Source organism: Clarias gariepinus, chromosome 20, assembly GCF_024256425.1.
Source record: "Clarias gariepinus isolate MV-2021 ecotype Netherlands chromosome 20, CGAR_prim_01v2, whole genome shotgun sequence".
Lineage (NCBI taxonomy): Eukaryota > Metazoa > Chordata > Actinopteri > Siluriformes > Clariidae > Clarias > Clarias gariepinus.
This window is the reverse complement of record NC_071119.1, coordinates 24,764,557-24,787,321: the sequence shown is the minus strand read 5'-3', so window position 1 is coordinate 24,787,321 and position 22,765 is coordinate 24,764,557. Positions and strand designations below refer to the sequence as shown.

At 39.5% G+C, this 22,765-nt stretch overlaps 1 protein-coding gene across 1 annotated transcript in view; it reads right to left on the bottom strand.

Moving 5' to 3' along the window:
- Positions 1-22,765, bottom strand: part of ctnna2 (catenin (cadherin-associated protein), alpha 2) — a 359,773-nt gene that overhangs the window by 278,342 nt on the left and 58,666 nt on the right. The window contains exon 7 of the mRNA XM_053479933.1: positions 734-937. Coding sequence (XP_053335908.1) covers positions 734-937 — 204 coding nt within the window. The remainder of the gene's footprint in view (positions 1-733; positions 938-22,765) is intronic.

Here is a 22,765-nt window from a genome sequence, read left to right as displayed (position 1 = left end):
TGAAACAAGCTGTTTATCAAGCCAGTTCAACGACAGTTTGTAGATTGTAGTCTTTTAAACAACATCCTCCTTTTCAAAACCAAACCACCTCCATGCATGAGGTTTGATCCACATCTGGGAATCAATTCTAACGACAGTCAAAAGTTTGGACACCCCTTCTACACTAACTGCCTGGTCGGTCCACTTTACAGAATACTGTTCTTGCAAGAACTGGTACTGGTTCCCTTGTGTCCCTGGTACTGTATATCACAAGGCTGGTGGAGTCTGTGTTATGGCTCCTGGTGTTATTTGTTCTCTCAATTTTAACTTCAGGAAATAATTCAGCGGCAGCTACAGTGGTAAGTGTTTAACACATAAACCATGATGACCAGAACACTGCAACAGTCCTTCCTACTAGACAGCGTGACAGTCACTACATGGACTCGCTAGCGTTATTGATTGTTTTTTTCCTAAGTGAGTGACATACTCGATAATGTCAGCTGGCACATCATTAAAACAAACATTATGATATTATTGTTGACGATATACTGTATATCGAACACCGCTAACACACACACATACAAAGCTGTCAAAACATTTCCAGCATAAAATAAAAAAATACCTACTGCTGGTTCGACCAGAATGAAAGGGATGAATAAAATGATGTCTCTGAGTCTGAAGAGCAGGAATAAAAAAAAAAAAAAAGAAAATAGGAAGAGGATGTGTTTTCACATAATTTTAAAATCTCACTCACATTGTTCATGTACTCGCTGAGGAGGTCTTGTAGCGCCTGACGCACGGCGTTGCACTCGGCCACGATGCGTTCGCGGCGGTCATCGCGCGTGCACGATGAGTCGGCCATGAGGGCGGCGCCGCTGATGATGCTCTCCAGGCGCTCCTCCAGAGAAGGTCTGAACCGAGCCTCGCTGAACGTCAGCGGGTCCAGGATGATCTTGTTCTACAGGAGAGAGACGGAAAAGGTTACATGTGTAAATACACCTTTACAAAGTCATGGGAACATCTCCATAAACTTTTTGTGGGTTTTTTGGAACTGCAAGGTACATTGAAGTTTCCATTTATTGTTGTTCTTAAGTCTTTTAGTCTTTTTCCGTAATGTTCCCCGAAAAAGCTTTCGTAGACTGTTAGTCAAAGTAAGTTTTATCCTCAGCACATTGCTCCGTCTTAAAATCCGTATTAAAAAATCAGATTAAAGCCATCTCTCAGGCTTCGCACTCGTCTGTCAAATACAACCTGGCGTGATGCGCGATGAGGCGTGAGGTGAAGGCGGAGAGCGGTGCGTGGCGGAGGAGAGCGTAGAGGTTTTTGACACGATGGCTTACGATCCCGAGCTCGATGTTCTATAGGTTGAGGAAAGAGAACGCTGACCTTCAAGCCGAGCTCCAAGGCCCGGGTTACAACCGGCTGTGCGGTTTAATAGCTCCATTAAGAGCAGAACGCAGACTCCAGGCCCTCGTGATTTTACTGGCTTAAAGTTTGCCCCAAAATAGGGGTTTTTATGTTCGCTACAGTCTGCCTAAAAGAATTAACATATTGATAGTAGTGATATTGTTTTATTGCGGTGAAATTTAAATATGCCGTCCGCAGCATTTTGAAGTGCAGCGGGGAGGAGGGGGGGTGTTGGGGTGGGGGGGTTGGTGTTGTGCAGTGCTTGGGGCTAGGGGCAAAAAAAAAAGTGTATCTGGTGGAAACTTCATAGATGATCTGCAGGACGCTTTCTGTTTCTCTCTTCTATAAACACAAGTTCTTAAACATGAGAAATTCTAAAACTAATTGGCCAAAATTGGCCCACAGCCTAATGCGTTGAGAATATTAATAATAAACGCTTTATTTATTGCATGATGTTTTGTTAATTGTTATTAAGTTTACGAAATACCTTGGACTGTGGGAGGAAACCCGGAGGAAACAGAGACGGGAATCAAACCCGGGGCCTGGAGGTGCAAGGCAATAGTGCTAACCTGTCCTCTAAATAATAATAATAATAATAATAATAATTAAAAGTGGGTTTAAAGTTGAAGAAATATATATGACCTTGCCTAGAAAAAGAAACTTTAAAACTTATAATTTATTCATAAATAATATAAACAAGTTCTAATAAAATTCACTTTTATGTTAGTCAGTTTTTTACAAAAAAGAAACAACAACAACAACAACAACAATAATAATAATAATAATAATAATCCGAAACATTGCGTGGAACAATCTATGATTTAAAACGTTCCCGGTTTGTCCTTGTAAGTTATTGACTTCATTGTTTAAAGAAACACAACAGATTTTCTTTTCGGCTTCTAAAGGTAACACACTGATTTCATAACCTTTCATTTCATTTGTTTCAACAATAAAGATGTTCATAAATTTTCTCATCCATTTAAGTCTAAAACCCAAGTAAAATTTGAGAATATTAAAGATCATTAACTGCTGTCACATGGTATACACAATATTAGCAAATGATTATTATTTCATTACAATCAAAGCGCATATCTTTTTATTTTTGATTATGAGCTAATTACTGTATGTAGATGAATAGAGCTGAGGCTAATAAACTCTTGCAAGTTAATTTTGTAGTTATGGTGACCATGCCTTTTGCAACTAGAAATAAAAGTAAAATGTGCAAAAGAAATTAAAGTCCCAATTGTAGAACTTAAACAAGAACAAATTACTAGAAATTTCATACAATTAGGTAAATAAGGTGAAATATTTGGCCAAAAACTAAAGTTCTAACTTTTGATGAGTATAATAAATTATTGTCCTGCAAAGGAAACATCTGGGGAGATAAAGCTGAAATGAGAGGAATTGTGTTACGGACTGTCCAACACATTATTAAAACCTAGAAGGATAGTGTTGAATATTTTAATTGCCACAGTTTTTTTAAAGAATTAATAAATAAACGAAAGCCACAAACTGACCAAACAAAAATAATTAAATGACACTTTTAAACTTTACTATTCTAAGCTATAATATAATTAACAATAATCTCATAGTCACTAACTTTCAATTTTAATTTGTTTCGTACTGTAAGTAAGCAAACTGTCATCATCCCTTCTCTTTTTATTTTATTTCATCTTTTCCAGAGATTTTTCCTCGCCCTCCCCACGCTCGGTCCGCCGCCTCCACACAGCCACGGCTTACACGACGGGCAAAATCATGAAACGATGCGACCGAGCGGTTGGAGCGGAGCAAGCTGAGCGTGGGCTCTGGACGTCTGAGTCATTGTGAAGGAAGAAAAAAAATAATAGATCGGCTCATCAGAAATAATTTACACTTTCAGATCACAGGAGCAGGTCTGAAAGCCTTACACGTACAGTAGACGTGCACTTAAGAGCCAAGCCTGAGCCAGAGACTTAGTGTAAGATGTATATATGTATTTATTTACTTATTCACAGCACTGGACCAGAGCTTATGCGATGTCCATTAAGGAGAACCGTCGGCTGATTTGCGGATGAGCAGCGACTCCGCAGTGCTGTGTTTACTCTCAGAAGGCGCTTACGATCTGCGTGTACTCTCTAATATCTGGCACCGCTGTTAAAAAGAGGAGTCTAGCTAGAGATTAGAGATGGGAGGGAAAATGTATTCTTTTGTGTGGCAATTATCGCTTTAAAATCAATTTTTTTAATCTCTCCCCTTGGCGTCTACAAACTCGCCGGCGGCATTACTTGCATTTTTTTTTCTGATAACAGGGAAAGAACTTAAAATGATGTTTTAATTTATATTTGTTTGCATTTGAGGTGGTAAAATGTTGCAGTTCCTCTATAATCCTACAGGTGGTGCAGTTTAAAGTATTCACACATTGGCACACTGTGTGGTAGGATACAGTACATAGCAAATCAGGATATTTATAAAATTGTGAAACTCAAATCGACACCTGGGTATCATGACATCGCACCAGGTGGCCCCCTGGGGATTCCCATCCTTATGGAGGTCCTCCCAGAGTACGACCCTGCACTTGTTTAGAGCGTAAATGGGACTGTAGGATGAGTTAAAGTGGCAAAGGTTTTCCAAAGAGCTACTGATATTTTAAGAGGCAGTATTTTTACCACTCTCAGCTAGTGACTGGTAACTTATTAATTTAACAGTTGGTGTAACTTTGGATATTGGATAGTTGCTCACTAGCAAGTCTTTAAACAAGCACTTGATTCACCATGCTTAATATTTTTGTTGACCAGCCCACGGTGTCATCCGATTGATTAATGCCAATTGTAAAATCCATTAAGGCAAAAAGACGCTGATGAGGTCCACTCTTTCTCTGTTTTTTGCTTGTTTCCCCTACACATAACTTTACGCTTAAATTTTCATTGGCTTCCATTGGGTATAACAGAAGCACTTTTATCTCCACTGGAATACACAATGCACACACCATTCAATGCATTCAATGCTGGCCGAGTAAGATCGTTAAGAGAAAAAAAAGATGTAACCCGAAGCTGGCGTCAGAAACAGGATGAGGGCTGGTGCACACTGCATGTCCCTGCCTAGCATCCGGCTAGCCAATGTTTAGTAATTGGAAAACAAACTCAAAGACCTCAGAGCCAGGGTTAAGTTCCGGAGGGACCTTCGAGACAGCAAAATACTATGGGACTTAACCCTGAATGTCCCTCTGGAACTTAACCCTGGGCCGGAGGGACATTCAGGACAGCAAACGTCTCTGCTTCAACAAAACATGGCTGAGCCCGGTGGTGCCGGACCACACCATCCAACTGGCTGGGTTTTCTCGGGGAAGGCAAGAGGAGCTCCTGACCATCAAAAGACATCCCTCCTACCTTCTCCGCCGTTTATATCCCATCCCAGGCGGACACGGACACTGCCTTATGTGAACCGCTTGTGGCTCACATTCAGCACCATGACCAGCACCAAAATTGTATTAACCTATCACCAGCGCCACCAGGGGTGCAATAACCCCAGACTACCACTTTAAAGACAGCTACAGGACACTAAGCATTTCACTGTTGATCATACTGTGTATGAGACTTATAAAATTTTTAAATGATTTTATTTCTGTAGTAATATTACTACTTACTAAATAGGTTTATTTGTAAATCGTTACAAACGACCAGCTCTGTAGATGCTTTTCCTCTACTATTAAATGTGCAGGTAGTTGAGTAAAAAAACATAAAGAAATTGAGACTGAACAGCATGAAATCAGCCTTATTACGTCTCGCCCGGCTTCTATCTCTGGCCGGCAATTTGTACAGTGGTGTATGATGCAGATATAAATATATAACTTCACCTCGGAGAAGCTGAGCAGCGGCAGGAGCGGAGTTATTCTGTGTCACATCATTCATATCTGTTTAAGTGTTAAAGTAAGCAGCGTTCTGCTCCAGTCCCACTGTCTACCTGACACACCTCTTTATCAAAGCAGACACAAACACAGAGCGAGAGAGAGAGAGAGAGAGAGAGAGAGTAGAGGAGAGAAGAACGCTACACATAACCTACTTTCTTCACTTCCTCAGTGAATAAACTTATTCCTTTACGGCAGAGCAAGAAAAAAAGATAGTCAGTCAAAAAGAGAGAGAGAGAGAGAATGAGAAAAGGAGACAGACAGACACTTAGATGGTGATAGGCAGAAAGAAGGGTAAAGGGAGATGGAGAGAGAGCAAGAGAGGTACAACGGGACACCGAGAGAGAAACAGAGAAGGGAAAAGAGAAAGTGGAAGAGACAGATATGGAGATGGAGGGGATAAAGAGAAAGACAGACAGAATGAGACAGGTAAAGAGAGAGATAGGTAGAGACAGAGAAAGAAAGAGGTATGAAGTGATAATGCAGTGATAGAGAGGAAGAAACAGACAGAAAGATGGAAATAGAGTGATAAGTGAGAATGCAGAGGTAGATAGAGAGAGAGTACACACAAGAGGAAGAGAGAGTGTGTGAGAGAGTGAGAGTACACACGAGAGGAAGAGAGAGAGAGAGAGTACACACGAAAAAGAGATATGATATAGAGTAAAAGAGGGAAGGGTATGGTGGCCGAGGAGTGCAAAGCAACTTCTTTGTTATTTTGTTTTCGGTTTTGTTATTTTGTTTTTGATTTTGTTATTTTGTTTTCGGTTTTGTTATTTTGTTTTCGGTTTTGTTATTTTGTTTTTGATTTTGTTATTTTGTTTTCGGTTTTGTTATTTTGTTTTCGGTTTTGTTATTTTGTTTTTGATTTTGTTATTTTGTTTTCGGTTTTGTTATTTTGTTTTGTTATTTTGTTTTTGATTTTGTTATTTTGTTTTCGGATTAGTTATTTTGTTTTTGATTTTGTTATTTTGTTTTCAGTTTTGTTATTTTGTTTTATTATTTTGTTTTTGATTTTGTTATTTTGGTTTTGAATTAACTTTGTTTTCGGTTAAAAAAAATGTAATCGGTTTTGTTAATTTGCTTTCAGTTTTGTTATTTTGGTTTTGTTACTTTTTGTGCCAAGAAGTGCAAAAGATATTATATCAAAACCAAAATAACAAAACCAAATCCTTAATAACATACTGTGTGTGTATATATATATATATATATATATATATAGAGAGAGAGAGAGAGAGAGAGAGAGAATGTGTGTATATGTGTGTGAGAGAGCGAGATATCCAGTGATGAGTGAGAATGCAGCAGTATGACAGCTGGACAGAGCGATGTGCGAGTGTAGCGTTACCCCTCACTGCTCTGTACTGTATGAGAGTCCTCGTGAATTGAGTGTAAACTCGCTCGGGCCTCTTCTCACTCCTGCATTACATCTCTCACACTCCCTGCAGCTCTACCCTCCTGACCTCGGAGATACGAGGTCTTATTCTAAAGTTAAACAATATAAATATTAATAATAATAATAATAATAACAAGAAAGTGTTAGATCATTTAGCTTTTCTGTGGATGAAACTTTAAAACATCAGTGATGCTGTAAAAAAAAAAAGGAAACAAACAAACAAACAAAAAAATGTGTCCTAAAATCAGATTGTTCTGATGTTCTGACAGTTCTGTGTTTATTATATGTGTAACGTAAGTAATTATGGAAATGCTCTTCTATAAATACATGTGATCTACTGGATAGGTGCTAATACACTGAGACCAGACTGTACGGAGTGTACACCTCACACCTTACCAGGAGATCTCTCTCTCTCTCTCTCTCTCTCTCTCATGATCACGTCTCCTGATCGTCATTGTTCATGCTGATAATGTCTGCGTGGTTCTCTCGCTTTAGCACAGGATGTGGCGTGTGGTGTGATGGTGTGGCTGAATTTGCAAACGATTTCATTGTCACCACAAGATAGCGAAGACAGCAGATATTATGTAATGCTACGTTCAATACACGGCCTACATAGTCTAATATCGAATAGGCGGCATAGTGGCGTTGTGGTTAGACTTGCACCTCCAGGGTCCGGGTTCGATTCCTACCTTGGGGTCTGTGTGCATGGAGTGTGCATGTTCTCCCTGTGCTTGGTTGGTTTCCTCCAGGTACTCCAGTTTCCTCCCACTGTCCAAAGACATGCAGATTAGACTAACTGGTGTTTCCAAATTGCCTGTAGCGTGTGAATAAGGGTGTGAATGAAAAGGTAATAAATGCAATAGTAATCACAATTGGCTTCAACGGTCCCAAGTTGGACCACAGAGGCTCCTAAATGAATGGATGGATGGAACAGTGAATAGCAAGAAAAAACACTTTTCACTTTAGCGCCACCTAGTGGATGTATTATTCTTTCTATTCTCTATTCTCTTTTAATAAGGGAACTCATGGCACGGTGCGGTTTACCCTGAACAGGGGGCCAATCCATCGCAGGGCACACACACACACACACACACACACACACACACACATTATAGGCATACCATTAGCCTGATCTGCATGTCATTGGACTGTTAGAGTACCTCTGATAGAGACACTCCGTGGTCCGATCTCTAACCTGGACATCATCAAACCCTGTCAGGTCAACACTGATTCACCGGTGGGGTCAAAGGGCAACATCTGGGCTTGAATTTTTTGAGCGGAGTGGCTTCTGACCTGTAACACTGACCTACAGCCCATCTAGCAGATAAACGAGGCTGATCAGGTAATGAGAGTCAGCGATGATTAAGAGGAGCTCTGGATCAGCGCTTAAGTAAGAAATAATATAACAAAACAATTTAATTTGATATATATCATCTAAAGAACAATACAGCATGCTGTTTGATCCAGTTGTAGTTAAATGAGAGTGAGCTGTTGCTATAGAAACCATGGCGTATTAGAACAAGCGCATTAATATGGACCTGTGATTTCCACATCAGGATCCACAGTGTAGCAACGCTCACGGTTAGAGACGTGTGCGTGTGCGTGTGTGTGTGTGTGTGCGTGTGTGTGTATTCATAGGCATTTCGCTGTTGTATAAATCATGAGCACTGCTGCTTTATATAACATATTGTGTATCTTCCTGCTTACTACATGAATACAGCGAGTGTTATTAATCTTAGGAGAGCACAAACTTACAACTCAAAGTTTTTTTTTTTTTTTATTTATTATATGGATTTATTTATTTATTTCTTTTATCGAAAACACAGCTTGCTGTATTATTGCTCAGAAATGAAGTAAAAAAATAAAAGAAACGCAATATCTTCCAGTGTAGAGAGCACGCACAGGCCTGCAGTCACGGTTTAAAGGTTTTTAAATGTCTTTCTTCCATTCGAGCCTGCTCTTCCTGCATCAATCAAAGCCTCGCATGAAATAAAATCACTCTGTGTCATTACGTTATAGGAAAACAATCAGTGACTGGTTAATATGATGATGCTGAATTACTGGGGATGATTACTTTCCAATAATAACGCTTTCTTTTATAATTCTTTAACCTGCCCCCGGTATCACTTTACAGTTCCATTAAATCGTTGATGAAACAAGTTATTCAGTATGTTATACTGTAGTTACACTGCCTGATACTCAACTATGCATCAGTCACTACTTTTGTTACTTGGTTCGTAGCCGGGGCTTGTGTCTGTTTCAAGATGTTTAAGAAAATCATCTCTCTCTATTAAAGTTAGTTAGTTAAAAGCGGAGCTGATGAAAGTCCACAAATCCTGAACTTCAGTAAAAGTAGAGATCTTCTAGGTAAAACATTTCTCAAGTAAAAGAAGAAGTCGCTATTTATATGTGTACTTGCGTAAAAGTACAAAAGTAGTCGTCTTTAAATTTACTTAAGTATCAAAAGTGTTAGCCTTAAAATCATAGTTACGGAGTCCGCAGCTCTCTCCACTTCTGATTTCAAACACCTGCTACATGATTAGGCATTTCACAGAGGGAAGACAATTCATGCAATGACTTAATACAGTCAGCAGGTGGCGATATAACAGCTTCAAATACTACACACCACTCTCATTATGTAATTATCGGCTCAGTAATAGATTTCTTGCCTCCGCTGCTGAAGACCCGGGTTCGACTCCCATCTCACCCCCCCCAGTCTGTCCCAAGTCTGGATAAAATGGAAGGGTTGTGTTAGGAAGAGCATCCTGCGTAGTCTGTGTAGATCAGGTAGTCTGCTGTGGCGACTCCTGGGTGGGAGCAACCGAAAGACTAACGACTAACTAGACTCTCGCTAAGTAACGCAGCACCGTGTACAAATGGGGTGAAGTAGAACGTGAAGGATGCAAGAGTAAAAATATCGACTAATAAAACAGCTCAGATATAAAGTAAAATACTGTATGGAGTTAAGTGGAGTAAGAAGGAAAATGTAAAAACAATATAAATAGGTTAACGGAACCAACAAGAAATGAGTAACGAGAATGAAACATGGAAATGAAGGTAAAGGAAAAAAAACAGTAACATAAAAGAACGCAAAGAAATACTGATAGTAATAATGTAAAAAGTAAAGAGATTATATAAAATAAAATAAAAATGTCCAAAACGTTACCTTAGCTTTATCTCAAAGTGTTACGAAGCACTGACACTGGAGACTCCTTCCTCGAATGTTAAGTGAATATCTGCTTACAGCTATGCAGTTTGTTTACGTGGAGTGTCTGCTGTACATGCGAAAATCTTCGAGAACATAAACCTGATTTTCTATCTATCAAATCTATCAAAACCTTTTAATCAATCAAATTGTTTAACTGTAGAAAGAAATTAGCGCGTACCTGCCAAGGTGAAGAAAATATTTTATAAGTGTAAACGCCATCCTGTACAAATGAAGTATATTTATGAGAAAAAAAAAGAAAAAACGTAACCCAGATATTCTCCAGAAGTCAGACACGCCGATGATTAATGTCTCGGTGACTCCCCGCAGCGCGGCTCTGCTAGACGCTCCTGGAGCTAGTGACCTAGCTAGCAGGACACGGAGCCGAACGCTGCACACTGAGAGCGGGGAGCCGGGGTCAGCCGAGGACACGTCATCCATCACATCACTGACTCGGGCTGATGTACACCTGAGACGCAGAGGAGCTCAGGACATGTGTGTGGAAACGACCGCAGTCCATCAGGTCCTACAGCTACTGCGCTTCACTATGCCGGGCACGGATCCGTAACACTCTTAACCCTTTCTTTGGTTTGTTGCTGTAGCCATATTGAGACTGTACACGGTTTGCCAATTATTACACAGCAAAGAATCAGATACAAATAAAATCGAATTTAAGATACCAGATAATGAGCAAAAATGCAAAATAATTTTCAACGTAACGAAACGAAACGAAACGTAACCAAAAAAGCGACTAAATTTTCCAATAATGCAGCTCAGCCACCGCAGCAAATCGCCTACTTCTTCATCCTGTTATAGGGCGCCATAACTTTTATTCCAGCTTGTCTTGTCATTTCTAGTGTCTTTACTGCTTTTTGAATTTTTAAAAAGTTTTAAGCTTTGACAAAGCAAATAAAATAAATAAATGATTTAACTGTGATCGCTCTTAAAATTGCAATAAATCATTAAAAAATATAGGATTCAAACACTTTTAGGGCTCTGGCTACAATAATTGGGAACTCAAAATGAAATAAAAAATTAAAAACACTAAATTTAAAATAAGACTTTATTTTCCTCTTCAAAGTCAACGTTGTCACAATTTTCCTGAAAGTTGAAGGAAAATTTATTTAAACATTAAAATGCCAAAAATAAGAATAAAAATGCTTATTTTCTACGAATAAATGTTTTTTCTTTCTTCAGATATTGATACTGCCACTGAAACAGTTACCAAATGTGTGCTTTTTTCACCTGATTAAGGGTTAAAACAATCGGAGTTAAAATTGCAAACAATGAACAAATAAACTTGTTAATATTTAGTATGATAGAAGAAAAGGCAAAAAAAATTAATAATAATAATAATAATAATAATACCAATAATAATAATGGTAATATTTTTCGGTGGGTGGAACAGATTATCTGCATTTTCATTATTTTCTATGGGACAATGCGTTTCATAATACGGAACTTTGCCTCTAAAAATTCGCCTTCAGGATGGATAAAATTTTTCAGTTAACAGGAATAAATAAAATTTTTATAAAATTCATTTATACTGACAATGTGGTCATGTCCGGCTACAGCAGGTTGATACATGAATGTTAATTTATTAATTCATTCATTTTATTAATCTGTATTTATAATATTTTTCCCTAATTTACATCTGTATTAATGATGTTTGTGTGTTAGTCGCTCCCGTATTTCCAGTATACGCTCCCTCCCCACACCGCTCATGACCAGAGGACATTATTCCTCTCCTCCACACTTCCCCTCCATCCTGCCATCATTTCCCTGAAATCGCCATGTGGGATGGAGGTACGTGAGAGTCGCTCTGAAGGCTTGCCTGAGGCTGAAATTAATTTCAGTGAAAAGAAAAACAACTCGAGGGGGAAAAAAATGAGATTATTGTGAGATGATCCATGAATGGCATTTCGACTTGATGGCATTTAAGTAATTACAGAAAGCAACAACAGAATTCTGATGAAATGTAGACGAACCGTGCACGGCGGGCGTGTCAGCAGAGACGCCGATAGTCTTAGCCGCGTGTTTTTAGTTTTATATTTATTTTTTTATATGTCTGTGGAAAATAGCAGCACTTAAGAAAAGAAGAGGATAGAAAAACAGAAAACAAGTAGAGGCAAGAGGTAAAAACAAATAAACAATATCTGATAGTGAGTATGAACAGGGAGAAAATACATCAATGAACAAACACACTGTAATGTTGCTCTGATACTCAGTAAATATATGTGATAGACAGACAGACAGACAGGTGGATAGATAGATAGATAGATAGATAGATAGATAGATAGATAGATAGATAGATAGACAGATATATAGATAGACAGACAGATAAATAAATAGCAAGATAGACAGACAGATAGATAGATATATAGATAGACAGACAGACAGACAGATAGACAGACAGACAGATATATATATATATATATATATATATATATAGATAGACAGACAGACGAATAGATAAAAAGCGAGATAGACAGATAGATAGACAGACAGACAGATGGATAGATAGACAGACAGATAGATAAATAGCGAGATAGACAGACAGACAGATGGATATATAGATAGACAGACAGATAGATAGATATATGGATAGACAGACAGACAGATAGATAGATAGATAGATAGATAGATAGATAGATAGATAGATAGACAGACAGATAGATAGATATATAGATAGACAGACAGATAGATAGATATATAGATAGACAGACAGACAGATAGATATATGGATAGATAAATAGCGAGATAGACAGACAGATAGATAGATATATGGATAGACAGACAGATAGATAGATATATAGATAGACAGACAGACAGATAGATATATGGATAGATAAATAGCGAGATAGACAGACAGACAGATAGATAGATATATGGATAGACAGACAGATATATAGATAGACAGAGATAGATAGATAGATAGATAGATAGATAGATAGACAGACAGATAAATAAATAGCAAGATAGACAGACAGACAGATGGATATATAGATAGACAGATAGATAGATATATAGATAGACAGACAGACAGATAGACAGACAGACAAACAGACAGATATATATATATAGATAGACAGACAGACGGATAGATAAATAGTGAGATAGACAGACAGACAGATGGATATATAGATAGACAGAGACAGACAGACAGATAGACAGACAGACAGATAGATAGATAGACAGACAGATAGATAAATTGTGAGACAGACAGACAGACAGATAGATATATAGATAGACAGACAGATAGATAGATATATGGATAGATAAATAGCGAGATAGACAGACAGACAGATGGATATATATGGATAGACAGACAGACAGATAAATAGCGAGATAGACAGACAGATAGATAGACAGACAAACAGACAGACAGATAGATATATAGATAGACAGACAGATAGTTAGATATATGGATAGATAAATAGCAAGATAGACAGACAGATAGATAGATATATAAATAGACAGACAGACAGATAGATAAACAGACAGACAGACAAATAGATATATAGATAGACAGACAGATAGATAGATATATGGATAGATAAATAGCGAGATAGACAGATAGATAAACAGACAGACAGACAAATAGATATATGGATAGACAGACAGACAGAAAAATAGCGAGATAGACAGACAGATAGATAGATATATAAATAGACAGACAGACAGATAGATAGATAGATAGATAAATAAACAGACAGACAAATAGATATATAGATAGACAGACAGATAGATAAATAGCGAGATAGACAGATATATAGACAGACAGACAGATGGATAGATAGATAGATAGATAGATAGATAGATAGATAGACAGACAGACAGATAGATAGATAGATAGATAGATAGATAGATAGATAGATAGATAGATAGATAGTGAGATAGACAGATAGATAGACAGACAGATGAATAGATATATAGATATACAGAGACAGACAGATAGACAGACAGATAGATAGATAGATAGATAAATAGATAGATAGATAGATAGATAGATAGATAGATAGATAGATAGATAGATAGATGGACAGACAGACAGATAGATGTAGATAAATAGCGAGATAGACAGATAGATAGATGTTTTCTAGTGTGTGTGTGTGTGTGTGTGTGATTAGCGTAAAGCCCCTCTCATCAGTGTCTGAAGAGCGATCCCTCCGTCTGAACATCAACATAATCTCACTCTATTGTCCCAGTGTTCATTCTGAAGGTCTGATATCACTAACAGCTCTACAGTAACTCACGTCTTCAGCATCACAGAGACAACACAATACACTCGTCTTTCTCCCTGCTGTGTCTTTCCCCTCTTTCATGAAAGAACAGATGAATAAATAATGTGAGTCAGAGAAAGTGGGCGGGGAACGGACTGAAATTGCTCCCCATAAATAAAAGTAAATAAAACTCCAGTTGGATATAACTCTCAGTCACATAAACGTCTCTCTGCACATCCATGCCTCGTTCCTCTCGTTTATCTCTTCACACATCCCCAGCAAAGTCTCCCCAGGAGTCCAGGCTGAGACGCTTCACAGTCACTGGTCGTGAATAACAGGGAAGTCTTGCAGACGTCAAGTCTTGTGTTCCTTTTGTTTGTTTGTTTGTTTGTTTGTTCATTTTATGAAAATGAAAATAATATCTTTAGTGTGCCATTTTTTTTCATTGTAGTGAAATCACGGTTACTGTGTATCATACTGTGTATGTGTGTGTACATGACAAATACAATTAGAATTAGATTTTTAGATTTAAATTTAATTTGGAATTATTTTTTTTTAATTTGACTAGTTTAGTGTGTACCACCTGTAGCATTGTCTGTACATCTAATAAAAATGTAAAGTTTTTGGAATTTTTGTCTGTTTGTTTTTGTGCACGCATCACGTAAAACTACTGAATGTATTTAAACAGGGTTTTAACAGCTGTACTCGGCCGAGCTTGAGGTGACATATAGGCTTTGTTTCATCGCAACTGGCTCAGAGGAAGAGTAGACATGTTAATTAAAAAATTAAAATAAAAAACACCCTTATATCATGAACAAAAATTGACCTTGAAAAAAAAAATCATTAGCCCATCTCAAAATTCAACAGATGGCGCTGTACATTTTTTAAATGCAATTTGTTATAAGTGTGTGATCGAAATCTACTTAATAAACACGATGGTAAACATCATATTAAACATAACACGTAAAAATTTCTGTTTGTTCCAAAATTCAAAGGATGGCGCTGAACATTTCTGAAAACGCGGAATAAAACATTCCAACTGGTTCATGTACACGATTATTACTGTTCCTTGTTTTTTTTTTTCTTTCTGATTAATATAATGGTTATTTTTTGGTATTTGTTATTCTTTTCTTTTCAGTCCTGTTTCATTAATTACTTTCTCTCTCTCTCCTGATTTTCTAAAACAATTCCATGTACACATACATTTACACTGCAGTTTTTCTTTTTGACATGAATGTAATAACAATAAAAATAGAAAATAGAAAAGAAATTAAGAGTCTATTTGCTTCCCTGAATTTGCACTTTGCTCCCACTCGCTATATAATTCTGAGAAACTCTACGACGGCAACCGTGAGTTCATTACCAAGAGCAGCAGATTTCACATATTCAGTGATTACTCTGTTTAAACAGATCCCTGCTGTGTTCTTCACCACGGAGCGGCAACTGAGAACAGCGAGAGTCTGAGCAAAGTGGTTTCAGTCTGCTGCAGAGTGAACTCTAACTCTAACTCAGTGAGAAAGTGCTTCAACAATGCACCGAGTCACCTACAGAAACTCAAACAACCAGCTTGTTGCACCCGTGGACACTGAATGGAATCATCTGCAGAAACTGAATCGACTTACAGTACTTAAATTAACTCATCTGCGAAAACTGATTCAACTTACTTGTAGACGCCAAATCAATATACGTGTGGACATAAATCAACTCGCTTGTGGACACTAAATGACCAATATACTCGCTGTGGACACTGTTTCAACTCGTCTCTGGACACTTGCTTGTGGACACCCAATTAACTCACTGTTTTAACTTGTCTCTGGACACTTGCCTGTGGACACCCAATCAACTCGCTGTTTCAACTCGTCTCTGGACACTTGCTTGTGGACACCCAATCAACTAGCTGTGGACACTGTTTCAACTCGTCTCTGCACACTTGCTTGTGGACACCCAATCAACTCGCTGTGGACACTGTTTCAACTCGTCTTTGGACACTTGCTCGTGGACACCCAATCAACTCGCTGTGGACACTGTTTCAACTCGTCTCTGCACACTTGCTTGTGGACACCCAATCAACTCACTGTTTTAACTTGTCTCTGGACACTTGCCTGTGGACACCCAATCAACTCGCTGTTTCAACTCGTCTCTGGACACTTGCTTGTGGACACCCAATCAACTAGCAGTGGACACTGTTTCAACTCGTCTCTGCACACTTGCTTGTGGACATCCAATCAACTCGCTGTGGACACTGTTTCAACTCGTCTCTGGACACTTGCTCGTGGACACCCAATCAACTCGCTGTGGACACTGTTTCAACTCGTCTCTGCACACTTGCTTGTGGACACCCAATCAACTCACTGTTTTAACTTGTATCTGGACACTTGCCTGTGGACACCCAATCAACTCGCTGTTTCAACTCGTCTCTGGACACTTGCTTGTGGACACCCAATCAACTCGCTGTGGACACTGTTTCAACTCGTCTCTGCACACTTGCTTGTGGACACCCAATCAACTCGCTGTGGACACTGTTTCAACTCGTCTCTGGACACTTGCTCGTGGACACCCAATCAACTCGCTGTGGACACTGTTTCAACTCGTCTCTGCACACTTGCTTGTGGACACCCAATCAACTTGCTGTGGACACTGTTTCAACTCGTCTCTGGACACTTGCTCGTGGACACCCAATCAACTCGCTGTGGACACTGTTTCAACTCGTCTCTGGACACTTGCTTGTGGACACCCAATCAACTCGCTGTGGACACTGTTTCAACTCGTCTCTGGACACTTGCTTGTGGACACCCAATCAACTCGCTGTGGACACTGTTTCAACTCGTCTCTGGACACTTGCTTGTGGACACCCAATCAACTCGCTGTGGACACTGTTTCAACTCGTCTCTGCAGAACCTGGAATGACTCGCCGTCAAAAACTGAATCGTCTCTTTTGAAGGACCTGAATTTAATCAACTGTGGAAACTGAATCAAATCATCCTCAGAAACTGAATCGACTCACTTGAATAAACTGAATCCACTCTTCCACAGAAACTGAATCAACCCTTCTTCTTGTTTTGAATTCCGATTTTTTTTCACGTCCTTTTACTATTCCAGGGTAAATAACCTGATTCATCTGTTAATCGTTTTCTCTCACACCCTTCTATAGGAAATTAAAATTTTCTGATGTGATGTTTTCACATTCGGATCCCAGCGGATCAGACATGACTTTTTTTTCCCCTCTTCTCGTCTCTCCGTAAACATGCTCGACTAACTGTGAGATTATTTCCAGAAGCTATCAGCTGTACTTCCCCCTCCCCGAGGTGCTCCACGTCCACGGCCATACATCCTCCGACTCTTCCTACATCTTTTCCTTTACATCTAATCCTCTTTTTTTCCTCAGTACTTATGGCTGCTGCAATATCTTGGCCCGTTCCCTCGATAGACAACCGGTCGAAAAACATAAACTCGGGTCTTTTTTAGTTTTTATGTATTTTTTCTGTAACACTTTTCAAGTCTTATTTAATCTGAATGCGAATTTGTGTTTGGTCGCTCGTGTGTTTTTCTCCGAGCTCAGTTGCCGCGACGGCTTGACATAAAATAATCTATAGGAGAGGACTGGAGGTGGACGTCCTAAACGTGAAGGCGTGAAGGTCAGTGTGAAGGTGAGAGTGGGAAGGTAAAACACAGAAGTGTGAATAAACAACCCATTACAGGTTTTGCTAAAGTAAAATAGACATGGTGTTATTTCATCATTCCAAAAGCTAAAAAAACTGCTTATTCTTAGCGTAGCCTTCAGCTGCACTACTACAAATCCTCCAGGGATGGCGTCCCACCACAGCGTGACGTTTTATGTAAATAACATTTACACTGTTCTATTAATGGATTCCAAGAAATTACATTAAAGGCATGAAGGCGTTTATCTGCTCGTGATCAGACCACAGCCCCAAAGCAATCACAGAAGGTCAACTTTGATCTCCGCACATTATTTAATCAAAGAACGACCTAAATTCTGTCTTATTTCTTCGTCTCCATGGCTACTGCATGAACCCGGATTCCTTTCCGGTCCCATTCTCCCCGTACTCCAGCCAATCCCCATGCCCCGCCTCGATTAAAGCCGCAACTCTTGCACGAGACTCGTCATTCATCACCGTCAGACTCATCAAGCTTCCTAATGACTTTGGAACCCGGCCAGGATTCTCCCCAGTGCCTGCATTCCTGGACGTCTTCCCTATCTCATCCTGACAGGAGGACCGACCCCCTGACCTCCTGGAATGCACGGAGCCTGACTCTCCTTGAAAAAAAAGCACAGAGAGAATTCTGGGAGATTAAGTGTTAAACCTGTATGTGCACTGAAGCAGAGCTGTCTATAATTACACCATGAATTCTTGAGTCTCGCCGTACTGTAGGTCAGAAGCTTCGGTTTCTGTAGTCGCCGCGCTTTCCCAAGTGGCGCAGCGTCTAAACTGACTTCAAAGCAAGTGAAATCATTGGTATGTAAGAAGAGGAGTCTCTAAAGAGCTTGTGCCAAAATAGATTTGAAAAATTTGGAGCGATTCCTTCTATCAGTTCCTTTTATCATGACGAAAGCCCGAGCTGAAGAGAAACATGAGAACCATGGAGATGATGAGAAAGCGCTCCTTCCAGACCAACCTACCCCATAGCTGAGATGTGCAGAGTACAAGCAGAAGGAGTCTCCAGTGTCAGTAAGGGGTCTTTATTAGCCTCATTAATATTGCTCTCAATGAAAGTGTTTTTTCTGTTTTTAATCCGCTTTAAAGGGCAAATCTGGTGCGTGCAATCCATTCTAAACCTCCTGTACATTCACTGTACCTGTTAGTATTGTCATACCACCCACTAATAAACTCCCAATCCCAATAACTCTGAATTGTAGAATTTACCAAAAGCTCTGGCATGTATTTTCTGAAAGGCAGCCTACTTCACAAGCATCTCAAAGAGATTATGGGAAAATACCTGTCGAAGGACAAAAAAAGACCTCAATTTGCAATTACAAGTCATTTTCCTAGCGAAGTGAAGAAAAGATTGCAAAGTCCTTTGATACAGGGCTAAGAAGAGAATAGCAGTCTGTAAAACGCCACGCTTTCAGGACCGCGTGAACAATTCAAGGAAAAATCTAAGCTCGGAATTCTGGGACATTTCTAGTATTAAAAAGACACAATGAAGCAGCAGATACAAATTAATTAAACAGTTAGGCGTCCATTAATTAATTTATAACTGAGTGTACCTAAAACTTCATATAAATTTGGAACAATTTTTATAAAGTTTGAAAAAATTTGACAAAAATTATAGATAACATGAAAAGCGTTGAAGAAAATAAAAACTGCCCCCAATATTAAAAAAATTAAGAAAAAAGAAAAGTAAATGAAAATAAAAAATTTATAAAAGGATAAAGAAAAGGACAGAAAAGATAAAAAATAAAAAGAGGAAAAGAAAAGTAAAGAAAAAATGAAAATGAAAAGAAAAAGAAAAGAAAAGAAAATGTGAAATAAGATAAAAGACAGGGAAGGAAATAAAAGAAAAAGAAATGGACAGCAAAAAAAACAAATCTAAATAAAACCAACAAGGAGAGAAAGAGAAAATAAAAAAATGAATAAAAGAAAGTTGATAAAAGACTAAAATAAATGTAAGTAAAAAGAAAAGAAAAGAAGAAAAAAGAAAGAGATAAGAATGAAAAAAAGCAAATACTATGAAAGTAATGGGAAATGAAGAGAAAATGAAAAAGAAAGCATGGAAAAAAGAAAGACAAAAGCAGGAGAAAAACAACAATATTGAAAGAAAAGAAAAAAGAAAATAAGATTAAAAAGCATGACCAAAAAATAGGGGGGAAAAAAGAGAGAAAAGTAGAAGAGAAGTTAGAGAAGAGTCAGGCAGTGGGATTGTGGGATGTACTCTCTCTCTCTCTCTCTCTCTCTCTCTCTCGTCACGTTTCATGACATGGTTATAAACAGCTTCCGCGTGACTTGAGCTCTGGTTCGCTCTGGCGCTGAAACACAGCTTAGCCTCCACATTCAGACGTTTAGAGAAATCCTCACATCAAATTATAGGAACAGAGATGACCTTCGACCCCCGACTGCAGCGCTTTTACACAAACCTGCGCCGGTGTGTGTGAGGTGTTTAGTCCCCTGAAGCTTTACTGCTGGAGATAAACATCGCTGTAAGCCTCTGGGGGGAAATGATGTGCGCGGGGTTCAGGACGACTGGAGCGGATTTTAAACTCGCTACTACAGAACGACTCTCAGCGAGAGAAGACAAGAAAACTGCAGAACAAAAATCAAGGGGAAGGGAAGAAGGACACAAAACAAAAAAGAGATGATCAGGAAACGTAAAGTCAAGGATAAGTGATGGGCAAAAAATGGAGAGAGGAAACTGAAGACAAAACACATAGGAAAAAGAGAAGAACATGAAGAAGAGAGCGTGCTCGGAGACACTGGTCCCCTGGTAGAGTGGACATTTTTTGTCTCTGTGGGAGAATTTCTGCCTCAGTGGCTTCACACACAGGGAGAAATTTTGGATTGTCTGCTCGACAGTGATGCCTCACTTTATTACATCCTGCTGGAGAGGAGAACGCTCCCGGTCTCCGATGAGTCTCGAGGTGCCCCCTGGAAAGACCACTTTACAGGAACTTTAAGTACGCTTCAGGAGAAGAATCTCCATAATGCGCCAACATCTCAGAACACTGAGGGGTGAAAAGAATCCCCGTACTGCACTTCAGTCAGGGGCAACAGTACAGAGCAACAGCAACAAGCTGCACAGCTAGCCAGAGAACTAAACAAACGCCAGGCAATGCTCCTGCCACTGCACACGGTCCAGTGGGTCCACAAAGAGAGACAATTCACACAGAGTGTTAGCCAGAGTTAACTCCCCACTTTATTTGAGTTTTAGACTAGTGTCATGCTACAGCATGCCCAGATTATGCCATGACATAATGACACAAAGGTCATGTTGTGCACACATTATACCCTGTTGTCATGTTGGTGCCACCACCTGGGTTCTGAGGACATCACCCTAGGTTTCCCCAAAGGCACATGAAGCAGGCTGCCTGTCAATTCCCAACCCAGTTCCTATATTAATTTCCTAAATCCAATCAAAAGCCCATACTAAACCAGTTCAGTGTCCAGTTTCAATAGGCAAGTGCCAGGGTAGGTTTCAGTCCATGCTCCAGGTTCCAACCCAATCACCACGCCAAGCACCAATCCATTTCCAGCTTCCATGCTAAAGCCATGCCCAGTCACTATGTTAATCCCTGGCACAGACCCCCCATGTAGCCCCATGCCCCAGCCTCAGGAATGATGGACTTGGTCCCACTTTGGATAATTCCTAAGTGGGAGCGAGGGTTCTTTCAGGGGATCTCCCACTCATCTTTTTATGTTTTACATCTTTTGGGTGGGCGAGTAAGTGGGCGAGGAGTGGTGTTTTAATGTTTAGTGGGTGTGTTTTCAAATATTTAACCAAGTAAACACAAACACACACTTCCCTGGTGTCCACAGTACACACACACACATGTTAGGTGTGAGTGTGTGTGTTGTTTGCAGAGGAGTGGAATAATTACCGGCACCCCTCTCTAAGGTCATTAGAGTTTATTTATTACCAAACAAATAAGGGAGAAATAATTAAAAATCACGATAATACTACAAACATGTAATTAAATTAAGCGTGCAGTAAAATTGATAGCCTTATTAATTATTCAGATCGGCTTTAGCCGGACTTTCTGTGAGCGGAGAGCTTGTGCACGGCCCACCATTCCCGTCCTTAATGAAGATTAACACCGGCGCCGGAGGGACACCAGGGGAAGACTTCTAACAGCTGGGACGGGGAGGGAGAGACAATAACCGAGACGTGTGAGTCTCATCCGCATATGAGCGCATGGCTGTTGAACAAACACACAACAAAAAACGATGAATTAATCCACAAAACACACTTTCAGCAAATATGAAACTGTGAGATGGAACTGACAGACGTGGATCGAAATAGACAGATGAGAAGGACTTCACAAGCTCTAGACATAAATATACATTTCAGATCCCTAGATAGAGAGGGAGCAACCAGTGCACCACTGACGTGCATCCATTCTAAACGTTCCTGCTAATGCACTGAAATAACCCAGGATGCACTGCACCACGCAGTCACTCACTAATCACAGGGCCATGGAGATGATAAATAGACGCAGAACTCGGAATTCATATAAAGTTCTCTTTTTTTTCCAAGTAGCCCCAGAACAGGGACAAGGCCAGAGATGAATCATTCAGAGGAGGAGGAATGAGGGGAAGAATCTGAAGTATGTGCTTTTATTCCCTCAAATGAAATGTTTCCATATTTTTATACAAAAATATTATCTAATGACTACAAAAGGGCGTTCAGGTCAAACCAGGACTTGTGATGAAATTTCCGGTGAATGAAGACGTACCGTAAAAGTGGTTTACGTTCACAGAAGACTTTAAGAACAGTACGATGATGAGACTCTTTGAACAGTGCAAACATTTTAAAGGAGGCCATACGTCTAAGGTGGATCGGAGCCCAGAGCGGTCGTTACTGTGAACGTTCAGCGAGGGTAACGCCTGATTCTTGAAAATAACACAACACAATCGTTCACCAACACCACTTGAACGTTACAGGGAAGTTATTGCCATATGACCTCACTCCAAGCCATTTCGACCAGTACAGGAGTTCCTGGGAGG